Source organism: Littorina saxatilis, linkage group LG8 (assembly GCF_037325665.1).
Source record: "Littorina saxatilis isolate snail1 linkage group LG8, US_GU_Lsax_2.0, whole genome shotgun sequence".
Classification (NCBI taxonomy): domain Eukaryota; kingdom Metazoa; phylum Mollusca; class Gastropoda; order Littorinimorpha; family Littorinidae; genus Littorina; species Littorina saxatilis.
In genome coordinates, this window is record NC_090252.1 from 31,605,275 (window position 1) to 31,622,774 (window position 17,500).

At 41.8% G+C, this 17,500-nt stretch overlaps 3 protein-coding genes across 3 annotated transcripts in view; 1 reads left to right on the top strand and 2 right to left on the bottom strand.

The window, feature by feature from the left end:
* The window catches only part of LOC138973308 (arylsulfatase B-like), a 443,818-nt gene that overhangs the window by 58,078 nt on the left and 368,240 nt on the right, over positions 1-17,500 (bottom strand). The gene's annotated exons all lie outside the window — the stretch shown is intronic.
* Positions 3,062-4,354, top strand: LOC138973295 (uncharacterized; the record flags this gene model as incomplete). Its single annotated transcript, XM_070346013.1, is given in 1 exon segment — positions 3,062-4,354. A coding segment is annotated over 1 exon segment (584 nt), but the record flags the coding sequence as incomplete, so codon positions are not given.
* The window catches only part of LOC138973313 (sialin-like), a 22,112-nt gene continuing 11,903 nt past the window's right edge, over positions 7,292-17,500 (bottom strand). Inside the window, exons 9-11 of the mRNA XM_070346033.1 lie at positions 17,352-17,464; positions 14,891-15,022; positions 7,292-7,483 (exon numbers count right to left, since the gene is read on the bottom strand). Coding sequence (XP_070202134.1) covers positions 7,352-7,483; positions 14,891-15,022; positions 17,352-17,464 — 377 coding nt within the window. The 3' untranslated portion in view covers positions 7,292-7,351. The remainder of the gene's footprint in view (positions 7,484-14,890; positions 15,023-17,351; positions 17,465-17,500) is intronic.

The following is a 17,500-nucleotide window of genomic DNA, read 5'->3' on the forward strand; positions in this document are numbered from 1 at the left end:
TGTGTGTGTGTGTGTGCGCGTGCACTCGATGAGTCTGTCCTCGTGTGTGTGTGTGTGTGTGTGTGTGTGTGTGCGTGTGTGTGTGTGTGTGTGTGCGTGTGTGCGTGCGTGCCAAAAGCCAAAACCTTGAAACAAGTGCAGCGTCTCAACAAAGTCCGTGTCGGTCAGTGTGAAAAGTTCAACCCCCGTTGCCGGACAGGTGAATAACTGATCATCGAACCATACATGTCAAACCCAGTCATGCATCACGTGAAGAACTTGGTGCTAGGAAATCCACACAATCAGAAGTTAATTGTTTTGTGCGCAGTCACGCACGAAACTCATCATATCGTATCCTCCCATCGTATAACAGCTGCTAAAAGAAATGTACCGAGGTATTTGGAAATCCGTAATTGCACTCAATTGCCATTAAGTTACGGTGCGGGAGCGGGTGGGTGGGGGTTGGTGGCTGGGGGAGGGGGGTTACATCAAAGCACCCTCCACCACAAACAAGTGCAAGTAGGCAGAGATAAGTGCATACGGACATCGCACTCTTAAAGAACAATAATAGCTAGGCGTTATACTAAAATGCCATTAGCATCCTTAATTAATCAGGCATGGTTCTTATTAGGATTTTTACACGAGAATAATCTTTACCACGCGGACTCTTTCACTGTGTACAGATGAAATGTCAGCCACTGCTGACAGGCATGGCCGAGCATGGGTTCTGAAAAAAAAGAAGTTTCCATGAATTTACGGTTTGCGTTTAAACCGGTGCGCTATGAGCTGCTGGTATTGAATAAATGAGGACAATTGAGCTGAACATTTGTGTTTGGAGTTTGTGGCAAAATTCAAGATATTTGAAGAATCTGGGGAATCCGCTGTGTTGCTGGTAATTAATATAGTCAAAGTGAGTGAATGAGCCTCAGGGCGCTGCTTCCCCCGTGTTGGAAACAGAAAATAGTCCAGAAACGCCGTCTAGTGGCATCACGAGCACCACCCTCCATGACACCTCGATCGACGTAGCAGCCTCATCACAAAAACAAGGGAAGTAATTCAGTTAAAGTAACCCACAAAGAGTGCTCCCGACATTAAATCAAGCTGTTAGAACACCTGCTTTAGCAAAGTGAAGGCAGTCATCCTGCGCAGTAGAATTATTTGTAACTCAAGATAATATTGTATAACTCGGGGAGCAATCTGAGGGCCTCTTTACGTAGGTAGTATGCATGATAAAGAGTAATTTGAAGCTTTAATTGTTTTCCTAATTCCTGCTAATTTTAAAAATGTTCCGTTCTTTACGAGAGGACACACCTTTATTTGTGTGAACTCTTTCTGGCATTAATGATCTATACACACACACACACACACACACACACACACACACACACACGCACACACACACACACACACACACACACACACACACACACACACACACACACACACACACACAAATAATCATAATTATGCTAAATTGCAGTGACATTTTCTATTTAATGTGTTGTTACCATAGTTATCATCATTATTATTAAAATCAAATTTGATTTATTTGTTTGAATCATACGTCGTAGTACCCTGGATATGTCTGAGTCAGTGTATTGTCTGTTTTATTTCCTTTTTACATTTAGTCAAGTTTTGAGTACATTTTTTAACATAGAGGGGGAATCGATATATACACCAGTTAACAGTTTCGGCGTTTACATGGAACGAAGAAAGAAAGCGGAAGAGGAAGAAGTACAAACATACTCGCAAAAAAATGATCTGCGCACGCGTTCAAATCAAAGGGGGGGAAAAAGGAAAATCGCGTGTTTGTGTGCCCGATGTAATCCTTAGAACCTTTACACTCTTTCTTCGAACACTCAAAAGCAGCTTCAGGGCTGGAAGACTACAACATTGCACTTTCTGCCGACTGAATCTACGCTTTCTCAAATCAACCGGAACAGGAAAAAGAAGAAAAAACTTTCGAAAAAACGATCTGCGGATGCGCATTTTCTCAAAAACAGGAAACCGGAAGAGGAAGAAGAAGCAAAAGTGCTCGTAGAAAAAGATGTGCGCATGTGCGAATCTAAAATGGCCGCGGAACTGTTAATCGGTGTATGAACTCGAGCTTACGTTTCCTTCTGCTTTTTCGTTCCTTGATGACTTCTCATCTGTTCAGCTACGCAACAGCAGTACCGCATGTATTCTTTAATCCAAACGGGAGACCCGGCCCAATTGACATCAACGTCAACGAAACGGACCCAAGCGGCACAGTTGTGATCGAGGTCCAGCCCCAAGCCGTGCTACCGTGGCTCATAAACTATGCAGAGAGCAATGAACATGACAACTCACGAATACAGAACGAATTGAAATCTTCGGTGAAGTTTCGATCTCCGAGCGGGGTGAGTTCTGGTATTATTTGCGCTGCGAACCGTAACACGAACACCGACTGCTCTATCCGGATCGCCAAAACATTGGATGCGGAGTACCTTTACGGCTTGGGTAACAATCCTTCGAAATTCATCTCTCCGCGCTAGCGGTTTTTCACAATGACGTTCTCCCTCTGATCTGCTGTTACAATTTCCGTCTTATCCCTGTTTATCTGAATGTTGACCTGAAAAACGAGTTCAGTCCAAAGTTTCCAAAGAATTCTGTCCACGTCAGCTTTGGGATGTCTGAAATGGCCGCGGGTTTTGTCATGTATGACATAACATCGAACAATCAGCCCAATGACGAGGACGTGGGATTGGACGGACAGCTCGGAAATCTGGTGTTACCCGACACCAGTGGCAGTGAGAGCGTGTGCAGGCTTGCTACAGACGTTAATGGTACAACGCTCGTGCTGAATCGAAGCGTTAACTGCACTGATTTTGAGAGCGTCGATGCACTCCGTTGCCGCGTGAAGGAGCAAGCAAATTCTTTGTACATTTATTTCTACTTTCAGCCAGCGACAAAGAAGTTGTCTGTGCGAACACGATCACTAAGCCCACGACCACAACGACCACGACTACAACGACCTCGACCACAACGACCACGACCACTACGATCAAGACCACTCCGACCACGAACACCCCGACCAACGCCACCACCACCACCACCAACAACATCACAAAAAACGTCAATGCAACTATCAATCAGACCACTGACACGTCAACGCCAACGTTGAAGATAGCAAAGGCGAGTTCCAGTACCTCCGCCCAAAAAGTCAATTTGGCTATCGGTCTACCCGTGGCAATAACAACCATTTGCATCGTACTTGCTGCCGTCGTTGTGTCGAGGAGGAGAAGCAAGGGCAAGACAGATGGAACAGCAGCGAGGAGTTGGGGGACGTCGAAGCAACTCAGCGATCCTGCGGAAGAGTCCTCAGTTCCGTTTGGAGGACCGGCCCAAACCGCTCCAGTGACGACGGAGGACTTGACTGTATCGGACATGGATGATAAACTCGGCGAGTCCGAGTACACAGCTCTGTTTGGAGGACCGGCCCAAACCGCTCCAGTGACGACGGAGGACATGACTGTATCGGACATGGATGATAAACTCAGCGAGTCCGAGTACACAGCTCTGTTTGGAGGACTGGTCCAAGCCACGCCAGTGACGACGGAGGACTTGACTGTATCGGACATGGATGACAGTGAATTGTCCGAGTCCGAGATCGCGGAAATGCCCAGCGTTTCCGCCGCGCCCTGACAGCAACTTAATGACGTTTTGTCCTTTATGCCAGCTCCTTAAGAGGCATGAGATAGGGGGTGGGGTATGGGGCAAACTCCGTCTGTTAATGAAGAATTAAGGGACAGTTCTTGAAGTGTATTTTCTTCAGCATGCGTAAAGGCGGTCCTTCATTGAGACGAAAGTCGACTTAGTGAAGACTTCACGAAGGCTTTTTTATGATGGCAAACTCAGGGCTTAAGGGTACGGCTGCAGAGAACTGTTCTAGACCCTTGGGCTTTTGATATTTTTGTGATTTTTTTTAAAAATAACCATGTGATTTTGAGAAAATGGGTACATAAAGATAACGGCTAATATCGACAGTACGAATGTAGTACCCACTTGATAATTGTGGGGGGAAGTAAATGTTATACCTATTAGAAAATAGCAATAAATTACAGTTCTAAGCTTTTGGGTATGTTTTATATCGTCTTTTTTTAATCAATTTTACTTAGCGTAATTACATTTTTCTTCATACAGAGAAGTAAAAAAAAAAAAGCATCAGAGATATTCGGAATCCCTTACAATTTGATATGTTGTAGCCCACTCATTTCTCGAGCTATGGTGAAAATGTGAATATCAAGACCCATGCCAAAACATGAAACGGCAGGCACTTTCCCAACACTATCCCCTATATTTCGCGGTCGCCATTTTACATTCCCCACATTCATAAACATCAACACATTTCAAAGACGAAAGCAAGCAAAGGTTTCATATTTCGCATACTTATTCTTCTTCTTCTTCTGCGTTCGTGGGCTGAAACTCCCACGTACACTCGTGTTTTTTGCACGAGTGGAATTGTACGTGTATGACCGTTTTTTACCTCGCCATTAAGGCAGCCATACGCCGTTTTCGGAGGAAGCATGCTGGGTATTTTCGTGTTTCTACAATCCACCGAACTCTGACATGGATTACAGGATCTTTTTCGTGCGCACTTGGTCTTGTGCTTGCGTGTACACACGGGGGTGTTCGGACACCGAGGAGAGTCTGCACACAAAGTTGACTCTGAGAAATAAATCTCTCGCCGAACGTGGAGACGAACTCACGCTGACAGCGGCCAACTGGATACAAATCCAGCGCGCTACCAACTGAGCTACATGCCCGCCCAGCAGAGGTTTCATATATCGCATACTTATAGACATCGGTGTCAAACATTATGTTTCCCAACATTCCATTACCTTGACCTTCGCACAAGGCCACAGGCGAGTTCCGAAACTGTGTAACTAATTTAATATTTAGCAAAAGCACAAACAGAAAAATATATGAAAAATCTATACTAAAGGGGGTTGTAAATTCTGTTTAAAATCCAGAAAATTGAAGAAATGCATTGTTTGAATGGAATGCAGCATGAATTGTACAGTCCACAGAAGCTTGCAATGTTTTATATAGTCTTTTTGTATGCATTTTGTGTAGGGCTATTGCTGTTTTCCATTCAAAGAAGTAAAAACAATGCCTCGGAAATATTTAAAATGCCTTAAACTGTGATAGGGTGTTGCCCACTCATTTCTAGGGGTATGGTGAAAATATGAACATCAAGTCCAATGCTGAAAAATGAAACTGCCGGCAATTTTCCCAACCCTACCCCCTAAATTTCGCGTTCGTCACTTTGGATTCCCCACACTGATGGATATCAACACATTTCTGAGATGGAAGCAGGCAGACCTTTGAGTATTTGCATGAGTATAGTTTTCAGTGACACAAGTAGTTTCACCATCATTCATAGACCTTAACTTTCACACAAGGTCACAACTTAGTTCCAAAACTAAGTGACCGCTTCTGTATTTTGAGAAGAAAAAAAATCCCATTAAATCACTACATCAAGAAGATATAGATTGCTTGGAGAAATACAGCAAGGACATTCGGCGTCGTGCAAACCTCCAGAGGCCAAAGACATGCCAAGCGTGCCTTGAGCGACGGGCGCAGTGGCTAGGACTGGTGGTAAGACGTCGGTCTCCTAATCGGGAGTTCGAATTCCGGTCGCTGCGGCCTGGTGGGTTAAGAGTGGAGATTTGTCCGATCTCCAAGGTCAACTTGTGTGCAGACCTGCTAGTGACTTAACCCCCATTCGTGTGAGACGGTTGCGAGAGGGTGGTTTGACAGATTCCCCTCTCTAGGATCGCATAGCGAGACGGGAAAGCAGCGAACGTTCCATCCCTTCATTTCCCTGCAAGGGAAAGGGTGGAAGGAAGGATTCACATGTCCCCGTCTCTAATCCCTCTGAACAACAAATGCATACCCCAATTAAAAGCCTTTTTTTTCAAATTTAGAAACAGAACGGTAAGCGTATCTCCGAGCAAAACCTCTTGAAAAACACCTTCGTCACCAAAAATTATCCATGACTTTTGTCGATTTACTTTTGTATTTCTTAATTTTCTCTAATTCATGAAATATCCCAGTAAAAGTGAAAAACAATGATCGTTCCACGTAGGTTGTTGCTGCCCAGCGTATACAAACAAAAATACACTTCTTGGTCAGCTAGTAAACTCTAACTCATTTCATTCGACGATTTTTGCACATTAACCTGTCAACTTCCGTTGTGAACACAGGTGCTTTTGGGGAGGTACCTATCTGTGTTTGAAATAATTACGCTTTCAAACAATCGACTTGTGTACGTAGATTTTTGTTTGGTTGCTGCATTTGTCGGTCCCTACTGGTACGTCATAGCTATATATATACAGAAAATAATGGGTTACTTCATTAATTCCGCTTTGGCTTGTGTGTGTATGTATTTGTGTGTGTGTGTGCGCGCGCGCGCGTGTGTGTGTGTGTGTGTGTGTGTGTCTGTCAGTGTCTGTCAGTGTGTGTGTGAGTGTGTGTGTGTGTGTGTGTGTGTGTGTTTATGTGGGTGTCTGTCAGTGTGTGTGTGTGTGTGTGTGTGTGTGTGTGAGTGTGTGTGCGTGTGTGTGTGCAGTGTGTGTCGGCCGGTGTGTCAGGGTGTGTGTGTATGTGTGTGCAGTGTGTGTGTGTGTCAGTGTGTGTGTGTGTGTGTGTTTCTTTCTTTCTTTCATTCTTTTGTTTACAGTAAGTCAATATCTAATAAAAGAGTTCATTCGAAAGACTTGGGATTCATCGAGACGAGGGTGTACGTGTGTGCGCGCGTGCGTGTGTAGAGTGATTCACAGAAAGCTTCTGCGCAGATGTGTATGACGTTTAACAAGTGAGTTCATATGCCAACTCGGAAGGGGAAATTTGTCTCCCTAGGTGTGTGTGTGTGTGTGTGTGTGTGTGTGTGTGTGTGTGTGTGTGTGTGTGTGTGTGTGTGTGTGTGTGTGTGTGTGTGTGTGTGTGACAAATACGACGTCAACAAATAGCGCTATCATAAATCGGACAAAACAACACAATTAAATGTCCTCAAAAATGTCCTCAAACAATGTCATGCCTTCCATTTTGATAGATCTTTTTTTCTCCATGTACGACCTGCCAAGGGGCCCCTTACAGGGAAATCCTCAATCCAAAGCTTGAGCTAGACTTCTAACTTGAACTATTCGTTACACTACTAGAGGTGATGCATTTTTGTGTCCGGCAGTGTGTGTGTGTGTGTGTGTATGTGTGTGTTTGTGTGTGTGTGTGCGTACGTGTATGTGTATGTGTGTGTGTGTGCGTGTGTGTGTGTGTGTTTTTGTGTGTGTTCAAGGACAGGTTGTAAGAAAAGGCCTAGCCTTAAATCTTTATCCTTGGTAAATATAGTTCAGTTCAGTTCTGTGGATTCTTCGTCCCAGTCGGCTTTCTTGCTGGAGGCGAAAGTGACGTAGAGTAGTGACGTCAGCACCAACACGGCAAAGGTAATTCCGAAACACAGCTGCCACTCACCCGCGCTGTTCTACAAACAGAAGAACAATCACACATGTTACACACAAATCACACACCATTCTGCACACACACACACACACACCACACACACACACACCACACACACACACACACACCACACACACACCACACACACACACACACACACACACATCATAGTACATAACACACACACACACACACACATACTTAGAACATTCAGTCATTTCTTTTCTGAATGTAGAAAACAGACAGAAGTAAACGTATAGTTCGCGTGAGTAGAGTGGATGAAATATAAAGAACACAATAAACTCAAAATTAGGCGTGAGAGTAACAAAGAGGAGGGAGAAACCAATGTCGTCATGGCGCAACTCGATTATTTGCGATGTTGATGTTTTTTGTGTGCTTAAGACGAAGTAAATCTCTTTTCTCCATGAGAAATATTCTCTTACATGAGCCAATGTCAAAAGGTGCTGTCTGACAGCTTCGAAAATCAAAGTACACCCAAAGTAAAATGACTGGTGTTTTGAGGTGCTTAACACATTCAGTATATAGTTTCTAAAGGAGAAAAGGGAAAATCTTTCACAACGGCTGTGTTATTTGGCCGTTAGGTTGAGGCTTGACGAGTGTCTCTTGTGGCATGTAAGGACATAAACCTGATTTTTTCCATTTTTTTTCTAGAACTTTCATTTCTACTGAGCTCGCATATGAGTATTGGGGTGTAGATTAAATACAATCAAGGTAAAAGCGCATAAAATGTGTATGTTAGCAACATGAATTCATTTATTGCTATCACAGTCACAAACGGTATGTGCTCCATACAAAAGTTCTTTAATTTGAGGTTTTCTCAGATATTGTTGAAGTCAAAGCTTTGAAACTTCACATACTTGTATGATTGTATGACCTCCAGACATGGTGAGAGAGTAGTTGACCTTCGTCACATTTCAAGGTCACGGCGGGGTCGTATTGGGTCAGAAAGTGATAAATTGGTATTTTCTCGAAAAGTTTTAAAGCAACAGCTTTTAAACGTCACACACTTCTTTGTTGAGATAATATCCAATCCTGATGCTCAATTTGGTTTACTCTTGTGAAATAGCAAGGTCATAGCAGGTCTGTCTTAATGAGGAGAAAAAAATGTATCATTGTTTTTTTATGTTTTTGGGGCTACATCTTTGAAACTTCACAAATTTCCAGAGTTTGATAGCCTACACACATGATATAAATATGGGTGACCTTTGTCAAATGTCAAGGTCACGGTGGGGTTGTCTTCGGGTCAAAAAGGGAATAATTTGGAATTTTCTCAAAATGCTTTGTAGCGAAAGCGTTTAAACTTCCCATACTTCTATGTTTTGATGATATCCAAATATGATGCGAGTTTGGTTCTCCCTTGTCAAATATCAAGGTCATAGCAGGCCGTCTAAGGTGAACAAAAAGTAAAAAGTATCATTGTTTTGAATGTTTTGAGGGCTACATCTTTGAAACTTCCACATTTCCAGGGTTTGATGTCCCCCATAGATGATACAAATATGGAAGACCTGCGTCACATTTCAAGGTCACAGTGGGGTCATGAAATATATTCCCAGGACAAGAAAACGCCCTGACATGACGCAAGATTAGTTGACTCTGGTCAAATGTTAAAGACACAGTAAGCCTCCCGTAAACCATCACAGATACTGTCGGGCTTTTACATGCAGTACAAACACCCTTTCATTTAAACACTCACCGCTTGAGAACATCCTAGGTGCCCTCCGTAAAGAGCGAGCAATTTTCAAAGAATTTATTTTTGCGTGGTTTGAGCCATCGTGAACCGTGTGATCCAGTTTCCCTTTTTCACAATGTAGTCGTCAGTTAGTAATTTGAATGCGACTCGATGTGAGCTTATCTGACTATGCACGAAACAAACGGCTGTGGTTCACAAGAACTCTAGCGATGGCTTTTGACTGTTTAGAGGAATCGACGATAGGCATAAACCGTCGTCTGCTACGAGAACCACGACCTTGCGTGACCCTGCTTCCGGGCTTTTTTTTTCAAACTTTAAAAACTTCGAATTGTACTGATCTTGTCTTGATGAAAAAAGAATTCTTTTATGATTTAAGAATGTTTGTGTAACAAGCTGTCAATTTATTATTTAGATTTTAAATGTTCGGTCTAGCGCCAAAACGCACCACGGTCCGATTGTCTCTGAGACAATCCGCAAAATTAATTCTGTAAAAATTGCTCGCTCTTTACGTAGGGCACCTGGGGTGGGTTGCATGAGAGAACTCAAATTCCAAGCTCAAACGGTTCGACTTTACTCTAAAGCTTGCTCTGTTAAGAATCCGCAAAGCACGAAACGAAGTCGGGGTGCATGAGCCGTCTTTGGGGCCGACTCAACAGAGAAAGAGGCCAAGTTGTTGTTGTTCCACCGTATTATTATTTAGGCAACCGCCAGGGACAGGTACTTCACAGCAGGTTGAGATTAAACATGAGCGATTTGCAACAAGACTTAGTTAACCGACACCTCTCTGATAATTTAGAATGTACGTGTGGAGCATGCCCGGAAGATTCTGAACATTTCTTATTACACTGTCCAAAATTTAAAGAACATAGAACCATTTTATTCAATAGTCTGCCAACACACGTTCTGGACTGCAAAACACTCTTGTTTGGAAATACTGATTTAACTATATCTTTGAACACGAAAATATTCTCTGTTGTACAAGACTATGTTATGTTAACTAATCGCTTCGGCTGATATTATATTAACTGTGCAATTGATGTAGCCAGGCATTCTCTCCCTCTCTCTCTCTCCCTCTCCCTCTCTCTCTCTCTCTCTCTCTCTCTCTCTCTCTCTCTCTCTCTCTCTCTCTCTCTCTCTCTCTCTCTCTTTACCCTATTTGTATAAAATATAATTAAAGATTATCAAGATAAGTGTTGAAGCTATCACTTGTTCGCCATGTTTTGCTATCTGAATGTGTATTGATTATAAGTTCAAGAACGTGTCCATAAGCAATCTGCTTGTTAACGTTCTCAATGTTGTTATTGTTTGAAACGTGTGTATGAGAATTTGAATAAACACGCTTAAACCAAAGAGGCCAAGTCGACGTTGTCGACCTACTTAGAGCGTTAGTGGGAAATTTTATGACGTCACGGGAAATGTGGTCAGCAACAGCCAATGCAAACTGCAGTCTAGTAGGTTTGCGGGAAAAGGGCGCATCAGAGACCGTCTGTTACACAATAATGTACTCTGCGGCATCTGGGCGCATTCAAGCATGCACAGGAAGCGCGCGCTCATACCAACACAGGAGATGCCGTGTGTAGTACAAAGTAGAGCGTACGGCGTTATAGTACTATTTTGTGCATTGTGCATGTTGGATCGAGTAGAAGAAAAATAAAGATTGTCTTCTTGATCTTGAATCGCTCTCTACTGAAAAGGTAAACATCGACCAAAAATTTAAAAAGTAAATACAAAAAGAAGATAAAAATACAGTAATTACAAAAAAAACACGAATTATATCAAAATAAACAAGTCGCGTAAGGCGAAAATACAACATTTAGTCAAGTAGCTGTCGAACTCACAGAATGAAACTGAACGCAATGCCATTTTTCAGCAAGACCGTATACTCGTAGCATCGTCAGTCCACCGCTCATGGCAAAGGCAGTGAAATTGACAAGAAGAGCGGGGTAGTAGTTGCGCTAAGAAGGATAGCACGCTTTTCTGTACCTCTCTTTGTTTTAACTTTCTGAGCGTGTTTTTAATCCAAACATATCACATCTATATGTTTTTGGAATCAGGAACCGACAAGGAATAAGATGAAAGTGTTTTTAAATTGATTTCGACAATTTAATTTTGATAATAATTTTTATATATTTAATTTTCAGAGCTTGTTTTTAATCCAAATATAACATATTTATATGTTTTTGGAATCAGAATATGATGGAAAATAAGATGAACGTAAATTTGGATCGTTTTATAAATTTTTATTTTTTTTTACAATTTTCAGATTTTTAATGACCAAAGTCATGAATTAATTTTTAAGCCACCAAGCTGAAATGCAATACCGAAGTCCGGGCTTCGTCGAAGATTACTTGACCAAAATTTCAACCAATTTGGTTGAAAAATGAGGGCGTGACAGTGCCGCCTCAACTTTCACGAAAAGCCGGATATGACGTCATCAAAGACATTTATCAAAAAAATGAAAAAAAACGTTTGGGGATTTCATACCCAGGAACTCTCATGTCAAATTTCATAAAGATCGGTCCAGTAGTTTAGTCTGAATCGCTCTACACACACACACACACACACACACACACACACACACACACACACAGACACACGCACATACACCACGACCCTCGTCTCGATTCCCCCCTCGATGTTAAAACATTTAGTCATAACTTGACTAAATGTAACAACAGCACGAACCATGTTATATTTCAAAATTCTCTGTGGGGATTTTCATAAAACATCACAAATGAACTGATAGGAAACAAACTCTTTTCTATGTAAAACATCATATACGCTAACAAGACCCTTTCTTGTCCAATCTTCAAAATACAGTACATTTCCATCATAAACAAAATATTGGTTATTCCATAAAAGCGGATTAAATAAGTTATCGCAGACAAGTGCTGGTTTAGCTTGTCAACTTTCAACATTGGGTTGGTGCATGTCTCACAGAGGCACTGCAGAAAAGTCCGACTGGTAGACAGCAGGATGTGTTTTGGGCGCCTCCGTGCAAAAGGGGTCAGAGATATTTTGTACAACGGATTTTCAGATTTGAACATTTCAAACAAGTCCTCCACTTTCTTGGTCAGAACTTTCTTCTGGATCATTGACACTTTTGACACTGTACGCTTTCCAGGCACATCGATTGATTCCCTGTCGTAGAATTTCTCCACTTTTGTGTCTGTCGGACGTTTACGCACGTACAGTTGCTTGAGAGTTCTACAACTGTCTTGATGTACTGCTTGTCGCTTGAGTAACGTTTTAATGAAATTTTGTTTCTGAAGAGACTCTTTGTCCCGCTTCCTGGAAATGGCATTAAATGCCATTTTTACTGACTTCAAAAAGCTCACTGGTCTTGCGAGATTCGTCAGATTGTCTTTTTCTTGTTTTCTGTGGTATCTGTCCATTCTTATTTTGTTCAATTCCCTCTTCTGTTTATCTGTCATGGAAGATCTTCTTTTGCACTGCCGAACTTGCATTTTTTTTGGTTTTCTTCTTCTGCCTGTCTGCAGGTGTCTCCGCTTTACGAATTATGTTTTTAATAGCCGTTTTCTTCCTTTTTGCTGCAGTTAGCGGAGAGCTGTTTTTCTTTTTTTCTTTCTTCGCACGAGCCCTGGGACACACACACACACACACACACACACACACACACACACACACACACACACACCGCACATTATGAGTTGTAATGTTGAGTATCGGTATCCTCATATTTGTAGTTCTTTAATTGTCCATGCAATGATAATCTCGGTGTGAAACGGCAGGTCTGCAGCAAACGGTTTAAACTGAAAATTATTAACCCGGAGACGGGTTTTAGCGCAAAACATTGGGTAGTTTTTTTCCCGGTTTATTTCTTTAAAAAGAATTTTACATAAACACATTCCTAAACCTACCAAAATCTGACACATTTTGCGCGCTTGAATGCATGCGTGCATCGGTGCGTGCGTGTGTGTGCGTGCTTGCTTGTGTGTGTGAGTGCTTGCATGCGTGTGTGCATGGGTGCGTGAGTGCGTGCGTGCGTGCGTGCGTGTGTGTGTGTGTGTGTGTGTGTGTGTGTGAGTGTCCTCGTTACAGTCTGTACACTGAAAGGTAATCAAATTCGCATACTCAATTTTTAATTCGACTCTGGATTAGATGGAGACTTGACAGAAGATTCTACAGATTTACGATGTCTTGCTTTCTCGCGATCCATTATGCTCTCCGCTCGTCGGTCCGGTGTTCCCTCCAAGCCTTGCTCAATACGTTCTGTCTATCCAGGTAGGCAGCATACTCCTGGTCGGTTTTTTTTCATCCTTTTCTTGTATTCCGAGCATCGCTGGGCACCGGACTGTGTTTTTTGGGCCGCGGTCTTAACACTAGCGCGCCGTGCGCGAAGTTCAGAAAACGGCCTAGATGATTGGGAATTCTGGCCCATTATTATTTCTTCCTGGTCATCTCAAGAGAGTGATGAAGAACAAGCATTTGTCGATAATTAAAGCACGTAATCAATCTTCTAAAACAGTGGTTTTAATTACATACATTATGTTTGGATGGACAAATGACGTCGTGTGTCTAGTGTGACCTGTGACGACAAATTGTTCTGTCACACAATAATGACAATTCCTTTTTATTTCTTCTTTTCAAAAACTGTGATTATGAAGCAGTCATTTGATTTGCTTCTGACTGCTAGCCAAAAAAAAGAAAGAAATTAAAAATTTTGTGGAAAAAAAAGGAAATTTGCTAAAAAAGTGTCTAGTGTGACATTGTGACGACAAAGCTTAAATTAGCCAGAAATGGTACCAAACTTCAAAATATAGTGGTTATTTTCATTGTTTTTCCTTTTCACCGACAGTTTTTGTTCAAAACTGGTTCTTTTGTGTATCTAGTTGAACAACAACATTTTTTGGAAGCTTTTTTAAAGTTTGAGTTTTTGTGACGCAAAGAGTCACGCTAGACACGCAATTTTCAAACTTTAATAATTTCTTTAAAAAACGGACAAATGGGAAGAAAAACACACAGAACTATGTATTGGGGTTCATGCAATCATTTGGTTTAAATCCAACTGCCCAGAAAAAAAGCTTATTAGCATTTTTTCTAAAACTATCGAGAGTACTCAAACACCTTGTCAAAATACGTCCCTAAAAAGCACTAATTTGCGTAATGAATGAGGAGCAGAATTTTAACTGTTTATAGTTAGTCTTTGGTTTTTCTCTGCGATCATCTTTATTCATTAATCTCTCAGAAAAACCAAAAGTTCCATCTGAGTGTACATTCAGTAAAGAGTTACAGAACTTATAAAATACCTAGCGTACCCACAGCACCTTTTGACATTGGCTCACATACGATTGACAATACATGATTGAACATTCTTTTATCTTTCTATCCATTCCAGGAACGTATATTTTATACACTATTTCATCAACCGGCACGGTTGGCCTAGCGGTAAGGCGTCCGCCCCGTGATCGGGAGGTCGTGGGTGCGAACGTTAAATGTCAAAGCAGCACCGCCCTGATATGGCTCTTCGTGGTCGGCTGGGCGTTAAGCAAAAAAACCCACAAAAAAACAAAAAACTATTCTATCATAACAATAATCAGTTGTGCCCTTCACTAGAAAAGCTGTTTAAAACTAGTGACGCCAAAACTCCAAGGCGACATCGAAATGGAAAAGACAGAAACAGAAACAGAGTGAATTCATATCGGGCGTGTAGGACGCAAAGAGAGCGTACACACAAACAGACACAAGTAAACTCACATGCAGCGTGAGAGCAGCGAAGATAGGAGGCGCCATGAAAGGACCAGTCATGGACACAGCCTGGGCTATGACAAACACCTCACCAGCATGGTAAGGTGCCATTTCGGCCATGTTTGCTGGCCACGAGCAACCCTGTTACCATGCAAACAATGAAACGAAGATTGAGATTATGAGATTGTCTCAGTTGGCATTATTTGCCGTAAAAATATAGCAATGGACACAACACGCTAAAGAATACTAAAGAAATAAGAGGATGAGAGTCGCTTATTCATTTCAATGTTTGTTATTCTCTCGAGTGCCACGAGACTGGTTCCGAATACGTCTCACTTACTCTATTACACATTTCGTATGCATTTAGAGCGCGTACTTCCCTTTGTTTATTTAGATCGCTGAAGAATTCGTTTTTACATTTAGTCAAGTTAGGACTAAATGTTTTAACATAGAGGGGGAATCGAGACGAGGGTCGTGGTGTGTGTGTGTGTGTGTGTGTGTGTGTGTGTGTGTGTGTGTGTGTGTGTGTGTGTGTGTGTGTGTGTGTGTGTGTGTGTGTGTGTGTGTGTGTGTGTCTGTCTGTCTGTGCGTGTGTGTGTGTGTAGAGCGATTCAGATTAAACTACTGGACCGATCTTTATACAATTTTACATGAGAGTTCCTGGGCATGATATCCCCAGACGTTTTTTTCATTTTTTGGATAAATATCTTTGATGACGTCATATCCGGCTTTTTGTAAAAGTTGAGGCGGCGCCTCATTTTTCAATCAAATTGATTGAAAGTTTGGCAAAGCAATTTTCGACGAAGGCCGGACTTTGGTAATGCATTTCAGCTTGGAGGTTTAAAAATTAATTAATGACTTTGGTCATTAAAAATCTGAAAATTGTAATTAAAATTATTGTTTTTATAAAACGATCCAAAACTACGTTCATCTTATTCTTCATCATTTTCTGATTCCAAAAACATATAAATATGTTATATTCGGTTTAAAAACAAGCTCTAACAAATAAAAAATTAAAAAATATGATTAAAATTAAATTTCCGAAATCGATTTAAAAACAATTCCTTCTTATTCCTTGTCGGTTCCTGATTCCAAAAACATATAGGTACGATATGTTTGGATTAAAACACGCTCAGAAAGTTCAAACGAAGAGAGGTGCAGTAAAGCGTGCTATGCAGCACAGCGAAACCACTACCGCGCTAAACAGGCTCGTCAGTTTCACTGCGTTTTGCACGAGCGGCGGACTACGGTCATTGTTAAAAAATGCAGTGCCGTTCAGTTTCATTCTGTGAGTTCCACAGCTTGACTAAAAAATTTTAATGTAGTATTTTCGCCTTACGCGACTTGTTCAATAGTAGGAATGTCAATGGTACTACGCGCGGGTAGGATAAATAAGGCCCAAACAGATGGATGAAAGGCTAAATCAAACACTTGTCATTTGATAACGAGCATAATCTCAAGGCAAACAGAGATCCCTTCTAGCATTTTCTCAATATTTGCATTTTTGATATGTTCTGGAAAATCATTACCAGTGACTGTATGAGGTGTCTAAGAGCACACCCGCACGGAGGGATTCTGCGGTCATCGCTCGCCCGGTGTAACACGAAATTTGTACTCCACAAAAAATGTACTCCGGGGTAAATACTTCGTACGAAATTCTTACTCCGAGTACACTTTTCGTACGAGAAAAGAACTCCCCAAGGCACGAACAAATTACTCCCTCCACGAAATTTTTACTCACCATTTTTTTTACTTCCAGTAAAAATCTCGTTCGCAAAAATGGGATGCGGGCGAAGGGATAATGCCAATAAGTGATCTCGCGCACACGAATGTCGCGCTACCCTCCCTCCACCCCTTCCACCACCAAGACTAACAGAGGACGAGGGAGTAAAAATGTCGTTCACCTGGCATGGGAAATTAAATTGCTCTGTAAGGGTGAAGAATTTATTCGTTATTTATTCGTCAGGGGAGTAACATTTTTGCACGAAACTTTTACTCGGAACTCACCTGTCTTGGGGAGTAATTTTCTCGTGTAATGGGGGAGTGCTTTTTTCGTAAAGGGAGTAACTTTTTCGTACGAAATGTTTACGCCGGAGTAAAAATCTCGTGGGAGTAATTTTCTTGTGTTACACCGGCAGATTTATCAACACGTAAGGGGCAACCGCGATTGTTTATTCTAAGCGGTCAGAACAGACGCCATTGGAATGTCTATCTTTCTTTTTCATTCCTGAGTCTCGCAGAGGGTGATGCAGAGCATGAGAAAGTGTGAAATACATGTGCAAAACGTAGGGGGATAACATATATTGTGTATACATGCATCAGCATAAAGAAATCGATATATTTTTCTCGGACTTGCGGGGCGGATGCCAGACAGTAACATCGAGAAAGCAAAGAATAAACAAAAGCCCTTCACCCCAACCACCGCTACCATTCACCCTCTTCCACTTTCCCTTGGTCTCAAGACTGTTACCTGAAATGCGAACAGGAGAATGCCAGACGTCGCGTAGAGAACTGAAGAAGAGACCACATAATCTTCTGGCAGGAGAGACGAAATCAATAGGAACAGGCCCGCAACTGGTTTGGCTGTGAAAGACAAGGACATTGTGAGATCAAATAAGC